This window comes from Suillus paluster (genome assembly GCF_016628075.1).
Source record: "Suillus paluster strain FC165 chromosome Unknown EDB91scaffold_38, whole genome shotgun sequence".
Classification (NCBI taxonomy): domain Eukaryota; kingdom Fungi; phylum Basidiomycota; class Agaricomycetes; order Boletales; family Suillaceae; genus Suillus; species Suillus paluster.
In genome coordinates, this window is record NW_024537598.1 from 224,048 (window position 1) to 242,585 (window position 18,538).

General features: G+C 46.4%; 3 protein-coding genes across 3 annotated transcripts; all 3 read right to left on the reverse strand.

Moving 5' to 3' along the window:
• Positions 1-1,767: 1,767 nt before the first annotated feature.
• On the reverse strand, positions 1,768-2,121 carry EDB91DRAFT_1005377 (uncharacterized protein; the record flags this gene model as incomplete). The annotated part of the gene is made up of 1 exon (XM_041312308.1): positions 1,768-2,121. A coding segment is annotated over one exon (354 nt), but the record flags the coding sequence as incomplete, so codon positions are not given.
• Positions 2,122-7,494: 5,373 nt separating this feature from the next.
• On the reverse strand, positions 7,495-8,175 carry EDB91DRAFT_1083329 (uncharacterized protein; the record flags this gene model as incomplete). The annotated part of the gene is made up of 3 exons (XM_041315611.1): positions 7,495-7,520; positions 7,579-7,837; positions 7,867-8,175. The coding sequence occupies 3 exons, from the start codon at positions 8,173-8,175 to the stop codon at positions 7,495-7,497; spliced, it is 594 nt and encodes a 197-aa protein (XP_041175713.1).
• A 3,558-nt stretch (positions 8,176-11,733) lies between these two features.
• On the reverse strand, positions 11,734-17,875 carry EDB91DRAFT_1055551 (uncharacterized protein; the record flags this gene model as incomplete). Its single annotated transcript, XM_041313928.1, has 18 exons — positions 11,734-11,994; positions 12,047-12,091; positions 12,152-12,520; positions 12,571-12,842; positions 12,927-13,091; positions 13,140-13,228; positions 13,274-13,359; positions 13,390-13,844; positions 15,566-15,683; positions 15,817-16,065; positions 16,121-16,165; positions 16,224-16,598; positions 16,655-16,929; positions 16,985-17,032; positions 17,089-17,211; positions 17,267-17,355; positions 17,405-17,501; positions 17,533-17,875. Coding segments are annotated over 18 exons (3,504 nt in total), but the record flags the coding sequence as incomplete, so codon positions are not given.
• Positions 17,876-18,538: the final 663 nt, after the last annotated feature.

Sequence of the window (18,538 nt, forward strand, 5' to 3'; positions counted from 1 at the left end):
TTGGTATGACATGGATGTAGGGGCAGAGCTTTCATTTTGTATGCAGCGTGCATGGCCTTGTTGACTTGATGGCATAGGAGAGTAAGTTTGTGGGTCCACCAGCATTTGGAGTGAGGACTTGGTTTGGACATGGGAACCATCTCCGAAATGACCTTGTCGAAGCATGAGTGCTAGGTTACTGGTGGCAGTCTAAAAGGCTTCATTGGTGAGAAGAGGTGTGGGAGCCGGTCTGGTGTCGAGGTGTGCAGCTAGGACCTTCTTGAATTTGTCCCAGTCAGTTTCGCAGAAGTTGCGTGTGGCCTTGCATGATTCTAGGGATGGATAGTTCGATTATGCTAAGAATGGGAACATGATCAGTTTTGGGACCTCGTAGTGCTGGGTTGATCCTGCATGAGATGAAGAGCTCCATGGAGTGGTCCGTGCATAGCACATTGTCGGGACACATCCAATTACTGCTGTTTGATGCTTGGAGGGTAGGTTGGCCTTTCAGTAGTGGCTGGTTCATTCCATAGTCTGCAATGAGGTTGATGAGCGGTTGTGCTGCATTATAATCGATTAGGTGCATGTTTCGTTCTTCCTCCTATAGTGGGTGGTGGCAATTGAAGTCCCCAAGCCAGATCATGTGGTCGTTAGCGGTTGGGCATACTGTAGTGATATTAGCCGATAAATAAGTGTCCAGAGCTTGAATGGTATGTTGTCCTCTGTCATTGTTGTAAATGTTAAATAAAGTACAGTGGCCATAAGGGCTGGAGAATTGAATAACAACTATGTCAGATGAGGGAAAAGGTAATTGCTTCCAGTCATTGGTGCTGAGTGAGGCACTGACGAGTGTGACAGCATGTGTTTTCTATTTGGGGTGGGTATAGTGCTGTGTGGGGTAGAGAGTATGTCATTGTCTATTGGATTTTGTGTTGTGGAGTCAGTCTTCGCAGGCTTCTTGAAGTGCTAGGATGTCCCAGTGTTGGGCTGTCAGACCGTTGAGGATAGATTCTTGTGTGACTTGAGAGTTGTTGAGATTTTGTTGCCATATATATAGTTGAGTGGGTATTGGGTCCGGTTGTTCAAACATGGGCTACATGTAGAGTGGAGGGTCCTGCGGTCAGTGGTGGTGAGGTAGATGAGGATGGCCACCATAGGGGCATGTATTATTGAGTCAGCATTGACAGTGCTGATGTTGTTGGTAGTGATGAGGTGGTCTTGTCATTGCTGTTGTCTTCTGATAGTAGCGAGAATCTGTTGGAAGTTGAAGTCATTTGGAGGGGGTCTGGTACAGTGGGGGGTTTTGTAGGTTTGAGTCGGAGCTCGGGGGCAGGGCTGTGTGTTGTTGATGACTGCAGTAGGGAAGAGGGTGGTCTGACAAAGGTGGGGAGGCTCTTTAGCATTGTTTGAGGGTGGTGCTGTATCAGTCTTCTTGTATGGTACTGCTTTAGAGGGGAGTAGGGCGTGAGTCCAGGCTTTGCATGTAGGGAAATAGGGCAGAGAGTTTTTGTGGTACTTAGTGTTGAGTTCAGTACATCTTTGTTTGAATTCCAGGCATGATCTGCTCCAACTGGCGTGGTTGTCATTACGACAGCTGGTGCATTGGAAGGTTTTGTAGGCATTGCAGTCAGTTGTTCAGTGATTGTCGACACATATTCCGCATGCATCTCTGCTTGCACCACAGTTGCAGGCAATGTGGCCATAGAGTTGACATTTGGTGCATCGGATGGGTTCCTTCTTGTCTTTCTTGACCCAAATCAGGTGTTGGTCAATGTAGATCCCTTCCTTGATTAGTTTATTGGCCATGACTGCGTCATTTACTTGGAGTAGGGTGAAGGCCATCATCTGGGTGGGCGGGTGTTTGTGTGGTGGCTTGATCCAGCACATGGAGATGAGTGAGTTGACCTCCAGTAGATTCTTACCTTCTACCAGTCGGAGGAGGCCTGGTTGTTCTATGAGCAGGTTGATGGGTACATACTGCACCACCAGAGTATAGGTTTGGTCCTTGAACGTTACTGAGAAGTTTAATGCTTGGAGGAATTTCTTTTGGGTGTGGTTGTCTTTTAGTCTGATTACCATCTCTTCGCTGTCCAGTTCCACGATGAGTCCTCTGTTTTGTAGCTGTAACAGGGCTGTGATTTTGTCTTCATGGTTGTTGGGTGTGAGAGCGGTTTGGATGGCGGTGCAGATCTTGCTTAGGGTATCTTCATGGCTGATATCAGGAGGGAAGACTAGGTTGCTGGGTATGGGGTCTAGGAGGATTTGTCTAGCATGTAAGGCAGCCCTGGCTAGGGCTTCATCTATTGGGGGTATCTGACAGTGAGTTTTGCTGGTTGGGTTTGGGGGCAGGTGGGTTTGATGAGCAAAAACTTGGAAGTTTGGTGGGCTGCCGCAGGAGGTGTGTAGCCTTATTGTTGGGTCTATGGTGTGTGCTGTTGTGATTTTGCTGAATAATGGCAGTTTTGAGGCGATAGGTGGGGAGGGGTCGGGTTGAGTCAAGAGCTGCATTGAGAGTGAGTGGATAGATTCCTGTGTCGATTTGAGCAATGGGGTGAGGAGGTTGATAAAGGTATGGCAGTCTTCAATGGTGCTGTATATAATGTCTGTTGCATTTGTGATTTGGTCTGCTGCCGCATTGATGTCTCGGTCTAGGTCAACACATTTGTCAATTTTCTGGCATGTTTTGGCAACTTCTTCCAGGGAGTGGGATAGTGAGTTGGATGTTGAGGAGAGTTATTCTAGTTGTGGGGCCATGGCAGCCATGATATGGTCTAAGATTTTGGGGGTGAGTTGGGATAATTGGGTTGAAGTTGCTTTGGCTGGGTTTGTTTCTGGCAGTAGGGGTTTGATTAGTTCTGTCTTCTGAATCGTATTTTCCAGGTTTTCAGAGGCCATGAGTAAGCGAGCTACTTGTAGGGCTATTGCTGCAATGACATGATTGACTAGTTTCATGGTGACTGATTCTGATACCTGTTGGGCTACCGACTGGGTAATTTTTTGAGCTACTGCTACCGAGATTTCGTCTATTACATGCTGTTGTCATATCCTGTACCTCCAGATCCAGAATTCCAGATCTACTTTATTAAAGTCTGGTTCTCTGTCCTGCTATTCTGCCCGGCGCTCCGTCTTCATCTCCACACTCACCCCTAACTCCTTTTAGATTAGCTATTGCTCTGGTTACCGGTTATGTCCTATTCAGCTATGCTTACTGATCCATCCATTCTTACTTCATTTCTGACTTCACTGCTTTGATCTGTTACACTTACTAATAGACTTTCCACATGCTTCGTACATAGCCCTTACCTTTGCTGACTGATTTACTTACATGATACCTACAGTATATAAACCCCTGTAATACTCCGGAACTCCTCAGTTCAAATATCATCTTAGTTCTGCTCATTCCTGTAAATCTCCGGACTTGAGTCTCACCTCCTGTCCACCTCCGAGTCTTAGGGGTTAAACCTTAGGACTAATCCTCCAGCTCTACCTTAGGGTAGCCTAACCTCTGTTCTGTTTCTACTCTGGACTTGTCCGCAGTAGCCTTACTCTGTTTCCCTCATAGTCTTCCAGAGTTCCGCCAAACTCCACCGATGTCTGACCTCTGGACTTCCCGGACTTCCCTTCTGCCCCTGGAAATTAAGGGCACATACTTGGGTAAGGGGCGCAGTGCATGAGCTGAAGCCAAAGCCCTTTGAGTAACCTCCCCCTTGAGCATGACCTTAACACATATGTGTCAAATGGGAGGTCATCATGATCCACAATAAATGCCTGGGTCCATGCATGCAGCTGGCAAGTGTGATAGGTCCCTTTTGGTTGTGTGTTAGCAGTCATTAAGGATGCTGCCATCCATTGAGGTGAGTGGCCTTTTTCAAGCATATCTGCTCTCTTCAACATCCTGATAAATATCCCAAGAAGTGTTTTCATCTGCTCCAGGTATTCTTGGAGCAGGGGATCTTTTTCAGCAGCTTTAAGATCAGCTTTAGATCCTTGAGTGCTGTTTCCACAATGCCAACAGTTGGGGGCAACCTGAACTGAATTTGGTAGTTGCATGCAGCACTCATGATATATTGTATGTCACCTGGCACCTCATCATGCTTGGTGTCATCAAAATTGATGTCCACACATGTGACAACTCTTCAACAATAATAGTCTCAAAGCGATCAGACCAGGACTCAGACAACAAACAAAGATGACAAGGGAGAAGAGTCACAACAGGAGAGTGAGCGATGGACATCAAGTAGATTCCTATGGGAGGTACAAGAGGTTTAGACTAAGGAACTACTGACTACTTACTAAGGTTTATATACTATGTGAATCATGCATGGACTAGGATCAAGAAAGTTAACTAACTAAATAAGAAGGCAAGAGAAGTATCAGATATAAGGGTTCAAGTTGAGAAGGGTCTGAGTACATGAGTTCATGAAATGGAAGAGAAGAGAAGAGAAGAGAAGAGATAGAGATTAAATAGAAGATCTATCTAAGATCTTTAGATAGTGATCCAAGTTTCAATGGTAGGAAGATCAATCAATGATTTGATTGGAGATGAAATTGGTGATGTGAAGGGAGAGATGTGGGCGTAGGGTATTGGTGCTTCTGTGACTGGTTGACAGGATAAAGGGTGATAGATGTGATGGGTGTGAAGAGGTGAAGGGGTCACATGACTTGGGCACTTAGACTTAGATGCTACATTGAGGTAGGAAAAATGGTTTGTTTGGGGAACTCATGACAACACGGCTGATATCATCCTCAATGGATCTGACTGACTCATGGTCAAAGTATGTGTCATCATTCAAAGAGTCTGATATGAATGACTCAAAGTCATCAGTGGCAGGACATGTTCTGTTAATTTCTCTGGCAAGAACATGATGAGACACAGGTTCAGATATGCAAGTCTCTAAGCTAGCAACATCTTTGGGCTTGCTGATAGCCATTGCCTTTCCAGTACATGCACAATCATGCATCACCTCATGCATTCAAACAGGGCCCATGTCATAACCAAAAGGGGTTTGTTTCCCAAAACTGTCTCTTCACTTGTGATTTCATGCTCAATTTCATATACACACTCACTGGCTGGGAAGGATCTGCCACAGATGCACACATCTATGAAGCTGTTGAGGGTCACAACCTTCATATCCTTGCAGGAAAATACTTCCTTGCAGATGCAGGTTTTCCTCTGTGACCCAAACTACTTATTCTTTACTGCAGTGTGCACTACCACCTTGCAGAATGGGGCTGTGAAAGTTTAAAGTGAGTATCCTATTATTATTCCAGCTACACACTGACTTTTATCTACAGGCCAACTACCAAAGAAGAGTTGTTCAACCTCTGTCATGTGTCAGCATGCAACATTATTAAGTGAATCTTTGGTGTCCTGAAACAGTGCTTCTATATCCTCCTTCTGTTGTCATCATATACTATGGACATCCAAGGGCAGATTCCTGCAGCATTGTGCAGCATCCACAATTTCATCCACTTTCACAATGCCACAGAAGGTCACTTACCTGATGCAGAGTATCCCCCTGGTAATGTGTGTGCTGGAAACTGGGAGCTGCCAGTGGATGCAGATGTCCATGGTTATGTGCCTGCAGAAGTTCATTTGATGTGTGATCTCATTGCTGAAGCAATGTGGGTAGATTATCAGTGTGTTTTGCACAAATGAAACATTCTTGGAGATGACAATGACAGACTAGGCTGATTCCTACTAGTATCATGTAGTCAAACAATTCATACAATGTAATCACACTGGCTGAGAAATCAAAACTGAATTCATTGATACCAGTGCAATATGAACATGATGTGAGAAATACAATACAAGAGTGGATATGTGAGATACATGTTGGTACAAGTGATACAACAAGTGGCAATACAAGCAGTACAGTAGTTCTACAACTCCAGGAGCCTTGCAACATATGCACAGTACATCTCAAGGTCATCCTCCAGGGCAATGTAAGCTGCGAGGTTGTTTTACTCTGTATGGGACAAGACCTGCAATAAATTAGCCTTCTGAAGGACCAGCAGATCAGCATCTCCACTCCATAGAATTGCCAAGCCACACGAAATCATGCTTGGTGCAGCAATTGTGTTGGACATGGAGGGAGAGGCAAGGTTTTGTTCAAGAACATTGATGAGGCAGTTAATGGTACCTTGCATGTTCATGACAGTGGCAGTAGGTATAATCTTGGCAGCACTGCTTATCCCTGACTGCACACTGCTATGTGCTGACACCCAAGCCTTCTTGAAGGCTGGTGCTGGGATTATGGCACCCATGTGGAGGAAAGTGGGAGAGACAATGACTGGGGACTGTCAGTATAACTAGACATGGGGCCAGTGCTGCCAGAAGTGTAAGATGATGTCTCCATGTTGAGTAGAGTGTTGATGTGCACCCATTTAGATTGAGAGCCAGTCATAGTAGAGGTTCTGTGGAACAAGGAACTAGTAGATAGTAACATGCATGAGCTGCAAGATGGCATTGTGAGGTTGGTGCTCATGTCTGGTATAGTACTAGCACCAGCACTTCTGCAGAGATGCTGTCTCCACCACTGTCTATGGCCATGTCAAGAAGACCAAGGCCCATGTCATCGTCATCTGGAGTAGGGGGGGCTGGAGCTGTGATAGCAGGGTGGAAGGCATGCCTTCCACAAGCACCACTATTGTCCCCCAAGATTGCCTGCATATTATCATAGTGAGCCCACCCTTTGATGCAGAAGGTACCCATTGGAGCTTGAGATGTTCTGTTGTAACCATGACATACCTTTATAACCACATATGCATCCCACATACTGGCAGCAGTGGTACCCTCAACTCCAGCTGCTCATACATTGTCCCAGTGAAAGCCAAATACATTTCAGTAGATCTCAATTTGATGGTAGGTTTTTTTGAGCTAATGACCATATCAATTCATGGTCAATTAAAGGCAAGATTGCATACATAGGTCCACTTCATCTTAACCATCTTAGATGTCTTCAGTAGCCCTGCCCTTTGGATCCTGTTGTTGGTATTGATGGCAGTGGCTACAGTACCAAAGGTAGTTGATGTGAAGTTTCCACCATCACCGCCTGCTGCTTGATTAGCAATCAGGTGTTCAAGCATAACATCTACCTCCAGTTCTTGCCATTGTGCCTTGTCAAGCTGTTGTGCTACCTCTGGTTGAGCCATGAGGACCATAGTGAAGTGGGCACAGATGGCAGTAAGAGTGATGACACTGGTACAAATTCATTGGTGACAATAATAGCTACAGTTATGGATGCCTCGTTGAACCACAAAAATGAAAACTAACCTCCCGAGCCACAACAACTGCATGGATTTTTTTCAAAATATTTTTACCCCATACATAGACCTCTGCTTGAGGTCTTTATACATTTTGAAGAAAAAAAAGTGAGCTGTTCAAGCATGGCATCAGCAACAGTGAGGAGGTGCCTAATTTGCTGAGTATGGCTCAATGAATCAGCCTCAATTAGGTAAGAAAAGCTTATCAATCACTACGTTTCTGATTCAAAACATAGATATGTAACTACATTAATATTTGTCGCTGGCACATGAGCCTATATCATCCAGATCAAAATACTCACCATCACTTTCACACTCCTCAGTTACAATTACCTTTGGTCAGTGGTATGGCTGCAATGAGCTTGCCCAAAGTGGGCTTCTTCTCTGTGAGTTTCCGCTTCTCTTCTTTTGCACGAGCCTTCTCTGACTCCCATATCTTTAATGCTTCATGATAGTGTTCTCGCTGTGCCTTATTCTCTGCCTTCCTCGCATCCTCAAGCTTTTTCCAATCTGCCAATGCTTCAACATGTCTCTTCCACTCTTCGGTCCTCGTCCTCTTCTCAGCTGCAGCTCTTGTTTGAGCCTCCTCGAACTGAACAACTCTTTCATAGAACACATCACCTGACAACAAGCATGGAAGCCATCCCCAAGAATCTTTCCACCATTATTTCCTGCCTGCTTTTTTGACTCCTGATGAGCAAGCTGACTGCGAATTTTAGCACAGTACATCTCATTCAATATATTGGATGCCTGGAGTGCGATAACGCATTTTTTCAGTGCAGCATTGGCTGCCTCTGCCTCGTGGAGAGCTGCAAGTAGCAAGACTTCATTTGTGGTTGTTGGATGAATGTTTGTGATGGATGTACATGATTTCTTGATGGGGGAGATAGTGTGGGCCGTAGCATGCCGCAGGTCAGTTTGTGAGTTCATTGGTGTCGACGAGACGAGTTTTGACAATGATGTTTCAGCGAGTTGTTTGATGATGGTCTCAAGATCCTCCTGAGTACTTGATGATGAGTTTACTGAATGTTCTTCATCTCCGTTGTCACTAAGCTGTGTTGACATCTTTTGAAGGGCATCGGCAAGAATTCTCACAGGCATGGATGGTGTGATTGGGAGATATGATTTAGTTGAGGTTTCTTTACCTGGAGCCAGCATGTTGCTAGGGACGACATCATGATCGAATGGCCAGACGCCGGTCTTGCAGAAAGCTGTGCGAATAATGTCTGGTGTGAGTGCGCGGAGATGAGCACGGCCATAAATGGTGATAAAGTTGGCCTTTGTGACGCCTTCCCCTTTCTCTCTCTCCCATTTATCCCGCTCCTCACTCCAGCTCTGTTTTAGGACTGCGAAAACAACGACATCCAAGCCTTGGTATACATGGGTCAGTGTGAGCTGGATAGCATAGGATATGAATACGATTTTTACAGGCATATTGCAGGAATCCCCGTGTATAATGCGAGTTGTGGCCATCCACAATGAGGAGACAGTCACGTCCATCTGCCTTGGCCTTCGTCTGCTTGTCGAACTCTTTGATCCATTCAACCCCAATCTCTCCATCTGTCCACCCCTTTTTCGAGTATCCAAGCCTATCATAATGTACGTGATTTTAGCATTAATAACAAATGATTGAAAATGAACTCACAAAGCATTTGCAGGATTTTCTTGTTTCCATTTTACTTGGTAGGCATTGCCCTTTAGAATGACAGCAGGGGGCTGAGCAGTGCCATCAGCACAGATCATAATGATGATGGTAATGTTTTCTCGATTCCCCATACGTTGCTGATACTGAGGCCCAGGCCATCTCCCTCCAATAACATGATCGTGCTAGCCAGAATTCAATGAAATGCCAATTTTCATCGGCTGCATAAATACAGTCCTCATCGATGTCATACTTCTCAAAGACATCTTCTAGGAGATCAAACCAAGCTTTATTGGTGTGCGGGTTGACAGCTCGTCCACGTTTTGAGTCAAGTGAGCGAGACCATGATGTCTTGAGACTGTCAGCATGCTTCTCAACAAAGCGATTGGTCCATTTAACACCGACTCCTGGAAATGCATCTCCCAGTCGTGCATGACATATTTCATTAACATGTTCACAAAGTCGCTTATGGCTGAGTGGAAAACCATGGTCACCAACTTCTTGAACATAGGCAATGACTTGTTTCGTCTCCTCCTCAGTAATCCATGCCTTGGCTGCATTTGTCTCGCTCAATGTCTTTCCACCAGCTGCAAGACAGATCAGAGTTGAATAGGATAGCTTGATTAACTTTCCTGTTGCTTCGAAGTTCATCTTTTTGAAGTCATGGCAGATTGTCCTTGCCCTATGGCATCGAATTCCTGGAGCTTTTGTGAGCTCAGCACGGTATGCTTCAACAGTGTGCGACATGAGGTAGTCACAAGCCTCACGGGCTTCTTGCCTCTTTCGTGTTACAGATTTGGGTTGTCCAGGCATTGTTGCAAGTTCAAGGTGTGAGGTGAAGGTTTCGACATGTTTGAGCCAAGACGGAGCAGATTCAGTAGTAATTTACTGGACTGTGGACCCTGGCCTAGTATAGATTCCGACTTGGATCACATACCTCTCATGATTTGCTTGCAACTCTGGCAGAAATGCACCTATTTCTATGAATTCAAATGGGCTGGATACCTGAGATGTTCTTCAATGTATTCTGTTTGATTTTGAAGGCTTTGGGCTCCACAGAGTTGTGCATGGCAAAGCAGAAATTTCAATTGGGTCAAATTTAGGTTTGTCACAAATGGTAATCACACAATTTCATCATCACTTCTCAATCAATTTCAGTCGTGTTTTTTGAGAGTCCAAGAGACATGTATTTAGCAGGGAACTGAGGTGTGTTGAATGTGTAAAAGTATGTAGTTGTGGTGTGATGCAGAAAATGATTCATAGAGCCGTCCTGTGTCATTGACCCATCCTTGACTGTACTAACAAGATAGGAATTTGTTGTATGCATGGTATAGTACATAGATATACAGGTACAAAGTGCAAGGTTCAGGTTCCAACACAGGTTGATTCAAGCTGAGAATCTCTCACATGACATTTGCCAAATGTTGGGCAACATCTTGTTGCCAAACTAGCTCTAAGGCTAAAACATGACATGTAATAATGTTTTTTGATTACCAATTATATCCAGTCATATCAACTTCAGGTCAATTTCCTGATGGTAGAGCTCATCTGGGATTGAGACACATATTGGTTTATTCATCAAAGCCAGGGGTATACACTCTGTGCAATTTGGTGTGCAGGGGTGCACTGGCAGGTACAGAAGTCCTCAAGGCTTTATGTGAGAGGACAATAGGGAGTGATTTTCAAAGGCTTTTGGGTTGCAACATTCTAGAAAGGGAGTCTTGGATAGATAGCCAGCCTATAGGGAAGCATGAGGAATGGGGACTGACCACAGGGCCGCTGAGCTTACCATGAATGTTATCCATTGATGCACTCAAAGACTTGGAGGGCAGCTCGTCAGTCTCACCATCTCAACACTATCTCCAATGAAGTCATGCCAGTCTGAGGTGCTCAAGCACTGCTTGAAAGCAGTTCATTTCCCAATGAAAATGATCAAACCTACTGTACCCAAACCTGGACAGTCCTACTGAGTGTTCTGTGGAAATTCAAGTGAACCACAGGCATAAAACAGCAAACAAATCTCTGCATGCATTCACCCATGCAAGTCTAGACACATAGTGCCAAGAGATAGATTCTCAAGGGTGTGAGCGACATGGAGTATTAGAATACAAATTTAAACCAGCACAATTTATATGTTCTGATGTTGCCTGTGCTGCAGGGTTGGTGAGGAAAAGAGGGGCACCACCAAGTAAAATGTTGGTTAGGATTGGGCGAGGGGTGATGAAGATGATGCAGTTCTTCAGATTGGTGAACCACAATGTTCTTCTTAATAGATAGACTCCACTCTCATTTTGAATTCATCGATGTTGGCTGAATAACCTTCCAAAGTGTGCATGATTTCCTCCTTGAAGTTGGTGTCAACAACAACGAAGTCAAGTCAGGGAAGAGGGGTGAGGATGAGCCAATATTAAGCTCAAGATAATCGTGGTTGCAGCTGTCACTGGAAGACTGACATGCCCAGCTTAAACTCATTGTAGGGATGCGGAAACATGCCCTCCCTCCGCGTGAACCACACACTTCAGTCTTTGGGTCCTCCCACTCGATGTGCTTATCGACAGATCGTACGGGATGCGGAGCCCACCTGACAGAGTGGCCATGATGTCTTGCGAATTAGGCTTGAGCTCGACTCGGGGTGGATTCAGATGTGGGGCTCGGTGCAATGTAAGTTACATAAATTATTGACGGAATAAATCAAATGGACACGGGCACATCGTATTGTAAAAGTACTGTGAGATCTTCAAAAATATGTGGGAACTGCATAGACATAGCAAACGGCGTCAGTAGTCATGTCAGCGAATCATAATTCGGAATAGTGTATGTATGTCGTGAATCCATTAACAATCTCATCACGCCATGTCATCCACCGTCTTGGCGCTTGCTTTCTTGGCCCCGGGCGGTGTCTTGAACACAATCTTCCTGAGAGAAAGAACCGGCCACGCTGCACGCTGCAAGAACGTGGCATCTTTCTCATGGAATGAGCTATGCGTCTGAAGCGTGACAACGATATAAACAGTGAGGAGCGTGAGCGAAATGGTGGTCTCGACGTAGTGGGGGATTGTCTCTAGAGATCCTGGATTGATCTCTGAGACGTTCATCCCAAAAACGGACTGAGGACACAGGTGGTTAGATAGGGTGCGCACGAAAGACCTAAATGCTTACGGCTAAGAAGCTTGCCGGTAGGAAGATCATCGTGAGGTACGAGATCTCAGAAAAGCAGTGTGTCAGTGTCTGGTAAGCCACTTCGGTTTGACGAAAGAAGGATACCTGTTTCATGGCCGCCGAGTCCCTGACCGTCGCCTCAGTCAGCTCCCGCGTCTGCTTACTGTCCTCAAGATTGACACTAGCAAAAGCAAGGTCCGTCGCATTCTTCAGTCGGCTGCTCAGCATCATCCGTCGCTTTTCTAGACGGTCTATTTCGCCGAGTAGATTCTCGCACTCCTTCTTCATAAGTTCATTCGAATCTTTGCGCTGTTTGTCAGAGATGTCGATGGACTCCATGGCCGGATTCTGGGTCTTCTCGATAAATGTTACTGATATCTCAAAGCTGTGAAGGAGTGCGTGGTAGTGCAGAAGATGCGCTTGGAGGATATGAAGCTCGCGAGTGAGCGCATGATCTTCCAGCACTTGTGATTCCTAGATGCGCTTGAGCGACATCACTTCCACTCTGCACCAGGCCTGCTTACCAGTTCACTGACATGGTTGTCTAGCAACTCAAAGGACTCATCCCATGCGTATAGCGCATACCACAAAATCGCGAGGAACACGAAGGTCGGGTCTTTGGACTTGCTGAATATTTTCTGCCAGTATACACTGCCTCCCACCAGCTGCATGAGCGAGTGGAGGTGCTTCGCGGATGTTCGGCGCCATTCAAAATCAGGATGGTAGGAAATAATGGTGCTTGTGTTTACACCACGAACCATGTGGATTGCGAGGAGGTCGATGACGAGCATGTGATCTGAGGGATGTTAGAACGTGAATGTAAGAACATCGATGTACATACCGGCCATAGGATAATGAGCCTGGGTGTTGATTCTGGTACCTGTCTGATGTGAACAGGGCGACCGACTACGACAGGTGATGGATCGCTTACCCGCGGAATGAGGTGGTATATGATTGCGTGGCGCATGATCGGATGGTGTTGGAGAGGTGGATGATGGTCGAGATCCCGGCATCGCTCTTACAAATGGCAGGGTAATAGTAATGTCTGCCGCTCGTATCAGCATGCAACTCAAAATGGGGGGGTTGAACTTACGGTCTCCTTCTCCATGGATAGGCGCTTCCTGATATCGCGAGGGTATCCAATTAATGGAAGACGTGAAAAAGAATGGCTCGATGTTGTATCTGCGCACGAGGCCTCAGACAAAGTAGGCGAGCAAAAGACGCTACGCTACATACCTTGTCCCCAGCATGCGCAAGACAGGTGACGTTAAGTCATCCACAAATAACAATCGCACCCGGATATTCTCCGGTCGCTGCAAATCACATCTTACGCTCTAACTAACATACCAGCACAAAATGAGACTCGCCTTCTGCTGTAATATATTCCAAAAGTGATCCTCACGTTGAGTGTCCACTACCGTAGTATCGCCGTTTCCTGCCATATCTGAGGTGCTGAAACTCCCGTTGTGAAGTACATCCATCCAGTAAATGGTGCTAGACTGGTTCTTTGCACACTTTTCGAGCATCTGGCTGCGCCGCACTTGATCTGGAGTCCAGTTCCCGAACAGGTTCCGAGGGTAACCCCGCCACGATTTATCTATGTCAGTTCTAGAGGTCGTGGGATTGACGTTATTGAGGTCCATCCATGGCCATGGTCCCGACGGTGCAGCATGTCGATATCTGGTAAGAGCATCAGTTGGCGAATACAAGGTAGGAAAGAGAACATGAACAAAACTTACGGGGGTGCAGGCACTGCAGGTGGCAAAGCTGTATCCCTGAGTTCGTCTGGAGGGACGTCCTTTGAGTCATCTTGACGCACTCTGTCGATGAAGGCGGCTGCCAGTGTCTTGACTGCCATGATGGTTAGCGTTTAGAATCAGTTCATGCTGCAGGCGTGAGGAAGAGCGCCGACAAATTTATATTTTCATGGTGATGGGCGCTCAGCGCTTCGTGCCGTACATACGCCTAGTGCCCAATTGCATGAACCCCGCTATATGACCGAAGGATAAATATGTTCAATTTGCCAAGTACAATATATTTCAATTGCCTTTTTAGGACCGCGGAAAGTTGAACATACCTATTACCGACTTCGCTGACACTGGCTTACAAGAAGCACGAGGTCCGAATTCTGAACCTCCTGCTGCCCTGCACTATTACTTATTTCACTAACTCATTCGAATGTGCCTCATCCTTTGCCTGCCCCCTCTTTTCTTCACTGTACAAGCCTCTCACCTCGATAGGCTCGCAGTGCTAGACCTTGACAATCAGGCATGCATGATGCGTGGAGCATGCTGTAGAGACAGGTATAACTAAAAAAAGGGCCCGTGGGTACATTAAAATCGAACCCAGGTTTACTACACATTGCAAATCATCAACCGCGACTTCAGGTCGAGACTTCACTTCGCCGATTTTATCCATACCCCGCAGGCCACGACGAGCAGGCGAGTGCGCGAATTCGACGTCAGGCGAACAAACTTAAAGCTTAGGACATGAGGCCGTCACTATCATTCCAGGAGCACAATAATTTGGATAGACCAAATGGGAGCCTATAGGAGTGCACGGATACTATCTAGTAGGAACCGGAACATCTACCTGTGAGCACGAAAGCAACGTGGGTCCCTTGCTGCAGTGTCGTGATCCCTGAATTTCCTGGAGGAACGGTAGAAAGCTTTTTCAAGATCAAAGCAGTAATAACCCTTTCCATTAGGGTCTGTAGTCACGCGGTACATATCAATCCTTGCCAGTATTGCGTGACGTGCCTTGGGACGAAGTTCCTCCACAATTTCCACACAAGCCTCTGAGATGAACGAGCTAATATTGTTCACCGGGCACAGCCGTTGGTTGTACGGATGGCCTGTTCAGGTACCCGGTGCCCATTCGACCTTGTACGACAAGGCCTCGGGCCCTTCGAGTTGGCGATCGCCATAACTGCAGCATGTCGATGGTTCTTCGGCGAAAGAAATCTGCGGCAGGCAAAGTAAGGAGGTTGTCACGCAGGCATTTGCGTATCGTAATCAATCGGGCAGCCAGGGGACTCAGCATGTGGCCAGCTTTGAGCGCGCCGCGGCCCCTTAAAGCCAGCATGCGGCACGTTCACACGTGAATTTGAAACAATAAAGTTAGTGCTCTTCGAAGCAGCGTTTCTCTTGCGCTCTTGCCACCCTATTTTTCAATATTTGTATTGAAGCTCGAGCATGGATGCTAGAACATCACCTGGACAGTAATAGTAGTGACCATCAAGCGGTAATCTGTAGATGGACCCAAGTCTACTCGCCCGCATGACTGAGGTGGGAAGCGCTGGTGTTATAAATCTAATGAAGTCGTAGGATAAATACATTAATGTGTCACGTCCATTCGTCGTCATTGTCTTCTCGCCTTTCCTGAAGCTTTGCCGTCAGATGATGGTATGGATGTCGACGTATGATTGACTTTTGAACGGTACAGCTAATTCGCGACAGGTCAGAGGCAGTACTGGCACGGAGGGCTGTGACTCAGGCAGTCGCTCCTCCGAGAGCATACCAGCCAACCTCCAGATGACATTGATACCACGAATTTCAACGAGATGACAATCATGATACACCTCAATGACTGTGCTGGATATATTATATTTGAAGCTCATGCCAGATACCACGAGTCCCTTTCAAAACAGTCCCCAATCGAGAACGAGACACGTCCTGTGGACAAAGGCCATTAACAACAAAAGTGTGAACAGAGCAAGACATCCAATATGCAGTTATCTACGCCATCCGTGCACCAACATCTCCTCAAACAATATCCCGAAGCGACCTCGGTGACCTCTTTATCGAATTGTTATTAAACTTCCTGAGGAGATAAAATATCGGCCATCCGGCGCGCTCCCTTAGAGTGCTATTCTTGTCGAGAAAGGGGCCGTGCGACAGACAGGCCACTAGAAGCCACGAAGTGAAGCATGTGAGAGCTAACGACGTCGCAACATAGTGAACGAGCGACTCTTGTCCTTGGGCCCCAGTGATTTCATTGACATTCATCCCGAACACCGCCTATCGAAGGAAAATGATCGTTAGCATTTCGAGCTCTCGCATACTCAGCACATACCGCAGTGAAGGAAGCGGGAAGGAATATCATCGTGAGGTAGGAGATCTAAAGGGAAACCCCATGTTTGAGAACTGCGTGACGAATATAATGATGGCAAACAAACCAGCTTCATTGCACTCGAGTCTCGGACGGTGGCCTCCGTCAGCTTCTTCATATGCTTACTGTCCTCTATATTCACAGTCGCAAATGCAAGATCCATCACGTTCTTCAGCCTACTGCTCTGCATCAATCGTCTGATCTCCAATCTCCCGATTTCTGAGAGTAGATTTGCACACTCCTTTGCCATGAGATCGATAGATTCCTGACGTTCCACAAGACCATAGGTATCGGACTCCATAGCGGGATTCGGTGTCTTCTGGAGGAAGTCGACAGACTTCTGGAAGTCTTGGAGAAGCGACTGGTATTGTAGGAGGTGTGCTTGTATGATGTGAAGTTTACGAGTAATTTTAATGTCGCTAGTTGACAGCACTTGGGATTCCTAAACGACATTGATAAGCAACCGAAGGAGTAGCGATACCCGCCTTTGCGACGCACCAGCCAATTAATATGAGTATACAGCGACTCAAATGCCTGGTCCCATGCATAGAGGGCGTACCACAAGATGGCTAGGAATAAAAATGTTGGGTCCTTAGACTTGGCGAAGATTTTCTGCCAGTATACACTTTGTCCCGCACGATTAACAAGGGAGTGTAGCCGTTTTGCGGAAGGACGACGCCAACTAGAGCTTGGATGATATGATATGATCGTGCTCGAGTCCCCTGAGCGCACCATATGTATCGCGAGGAGATCGAGGAGAAGAATGTTACCATCTGCGTAGCATAGTTATTAAAATAGGGCAAGAAAATAATTTCAACTATGACTTACCACGGAGAGGGAGTGGCGCTTGGGTATCAATTATTTGCTGTGAATCGTCTTGAAGCACATACTTTAGCTAGGTGTGATAGCAGAAAGAGCGAGAAACGACTTACCATGATCAGTGGGTATGTGCTGTAAGGGTATATATCTGCCTGAATCTGGTGTTTCGACTGGTGTTGTTGATCGAGTGACTGGATTTTGCATCGTCCGCATGAATGGGAGTGTGATCGTGATATCTGCATATGAAGATAAGACTCAGTGAACCATCAAACTGCAGGGCCAAGTACGCACGATCACCCTTGCCTGGTCGAACCTCTTCTTGGTAATGCGATGGTATCCAATTCAAAGATGAAGAAAAGAAAAACGGTTCGATATTAAACCTACGATTCTTGTCAGTAACGTAAGCGATTGAGTAATGAAACCATGTACTTTGTTCCAAGCATCTGCAGCACAGGCAGAGACATATTATCCACGAATAATGCACGAACACGGATGTTCGCAGGTCGCTGCAAAAACCAAAAGGGATCTATCATCATACACACGCCCGCGAGGAGAACGACTCACAGGCGTCTGCAACAGCTCCCAAAACTCATCCACACAATCGCGTGATACTCTACTCGTTTGGTCCCGCCCCTCCTCATCTAGAATCGTAAAAGTTCCGTCTCCCAGGATATCCAGCCAATGCACCGAGCACATATCGAGCTGCGAGCAGTTGCTAAGTATCTTGCTCCGCTTCACCTGATCCGGCTTCCAATTTCCAAAGAGAGCCTCAGGGTATCCGCGCCATGACTGGGCCGCTGCGTCTGGTGAGGTCGGTGCATGGTCGTGGTCGAGTGTAATGTCGAAATCGGTGTCGAAATCCATCCATGGCCAAGGGCCCGATGGTGCTGCGTGGCGGTAACTACAAATTATTAGAGAGTCACTGACGTCGTAGGCAAGGACTCACATAGGTGCAGGAATGGCGGGAGGCATAGTCCTGTCATTCGCGCCGCCGTGCGGAGCACTGCGGACGCCAGTTGGAAATGTCACGGAAGCTCTATTCATCCGAATCGACATCCTCACGAATCAATTGACTAGGAAAGTTTAGCAGGAATAAGGGAATTGCTAACTCGTCCCGGCCTACCATACTAGATATAATGGCGCGGTAGCGCCCAGAGTCAATGCACAGCGTCGCCACATGAGTCAAACCTTGGAGTTGGCTAAGTTGATACACCGGGCACATATAACGAAAGAGGAACATTTGGTTCCACCTACTTACCAGTCATTCGTGCACAGCATCACTGTCACGGAGCTGTGTAGCACAGGTTGTTGTTCAACTTTACGCTCGCATTCGCGATGCTGTATTGCAACCTTGTTACAGATTGTAAAGTGGGCGAGCTTCGGAGTCATGATCAGATTGTTATCAGAAAGTATCAGAACAGTCCTGACAGCAGGAATTTTTTTTAAAAATGTCTCACACAGTCAAGCAAACGGTCAAGGGTTGTAGCACAGTAGCAGTGCCAGTCTTTGCTTCCATTTCCCCTCCTCAGACGAAAAAATAAAGTAGAAGGAAGACAAGTCGTT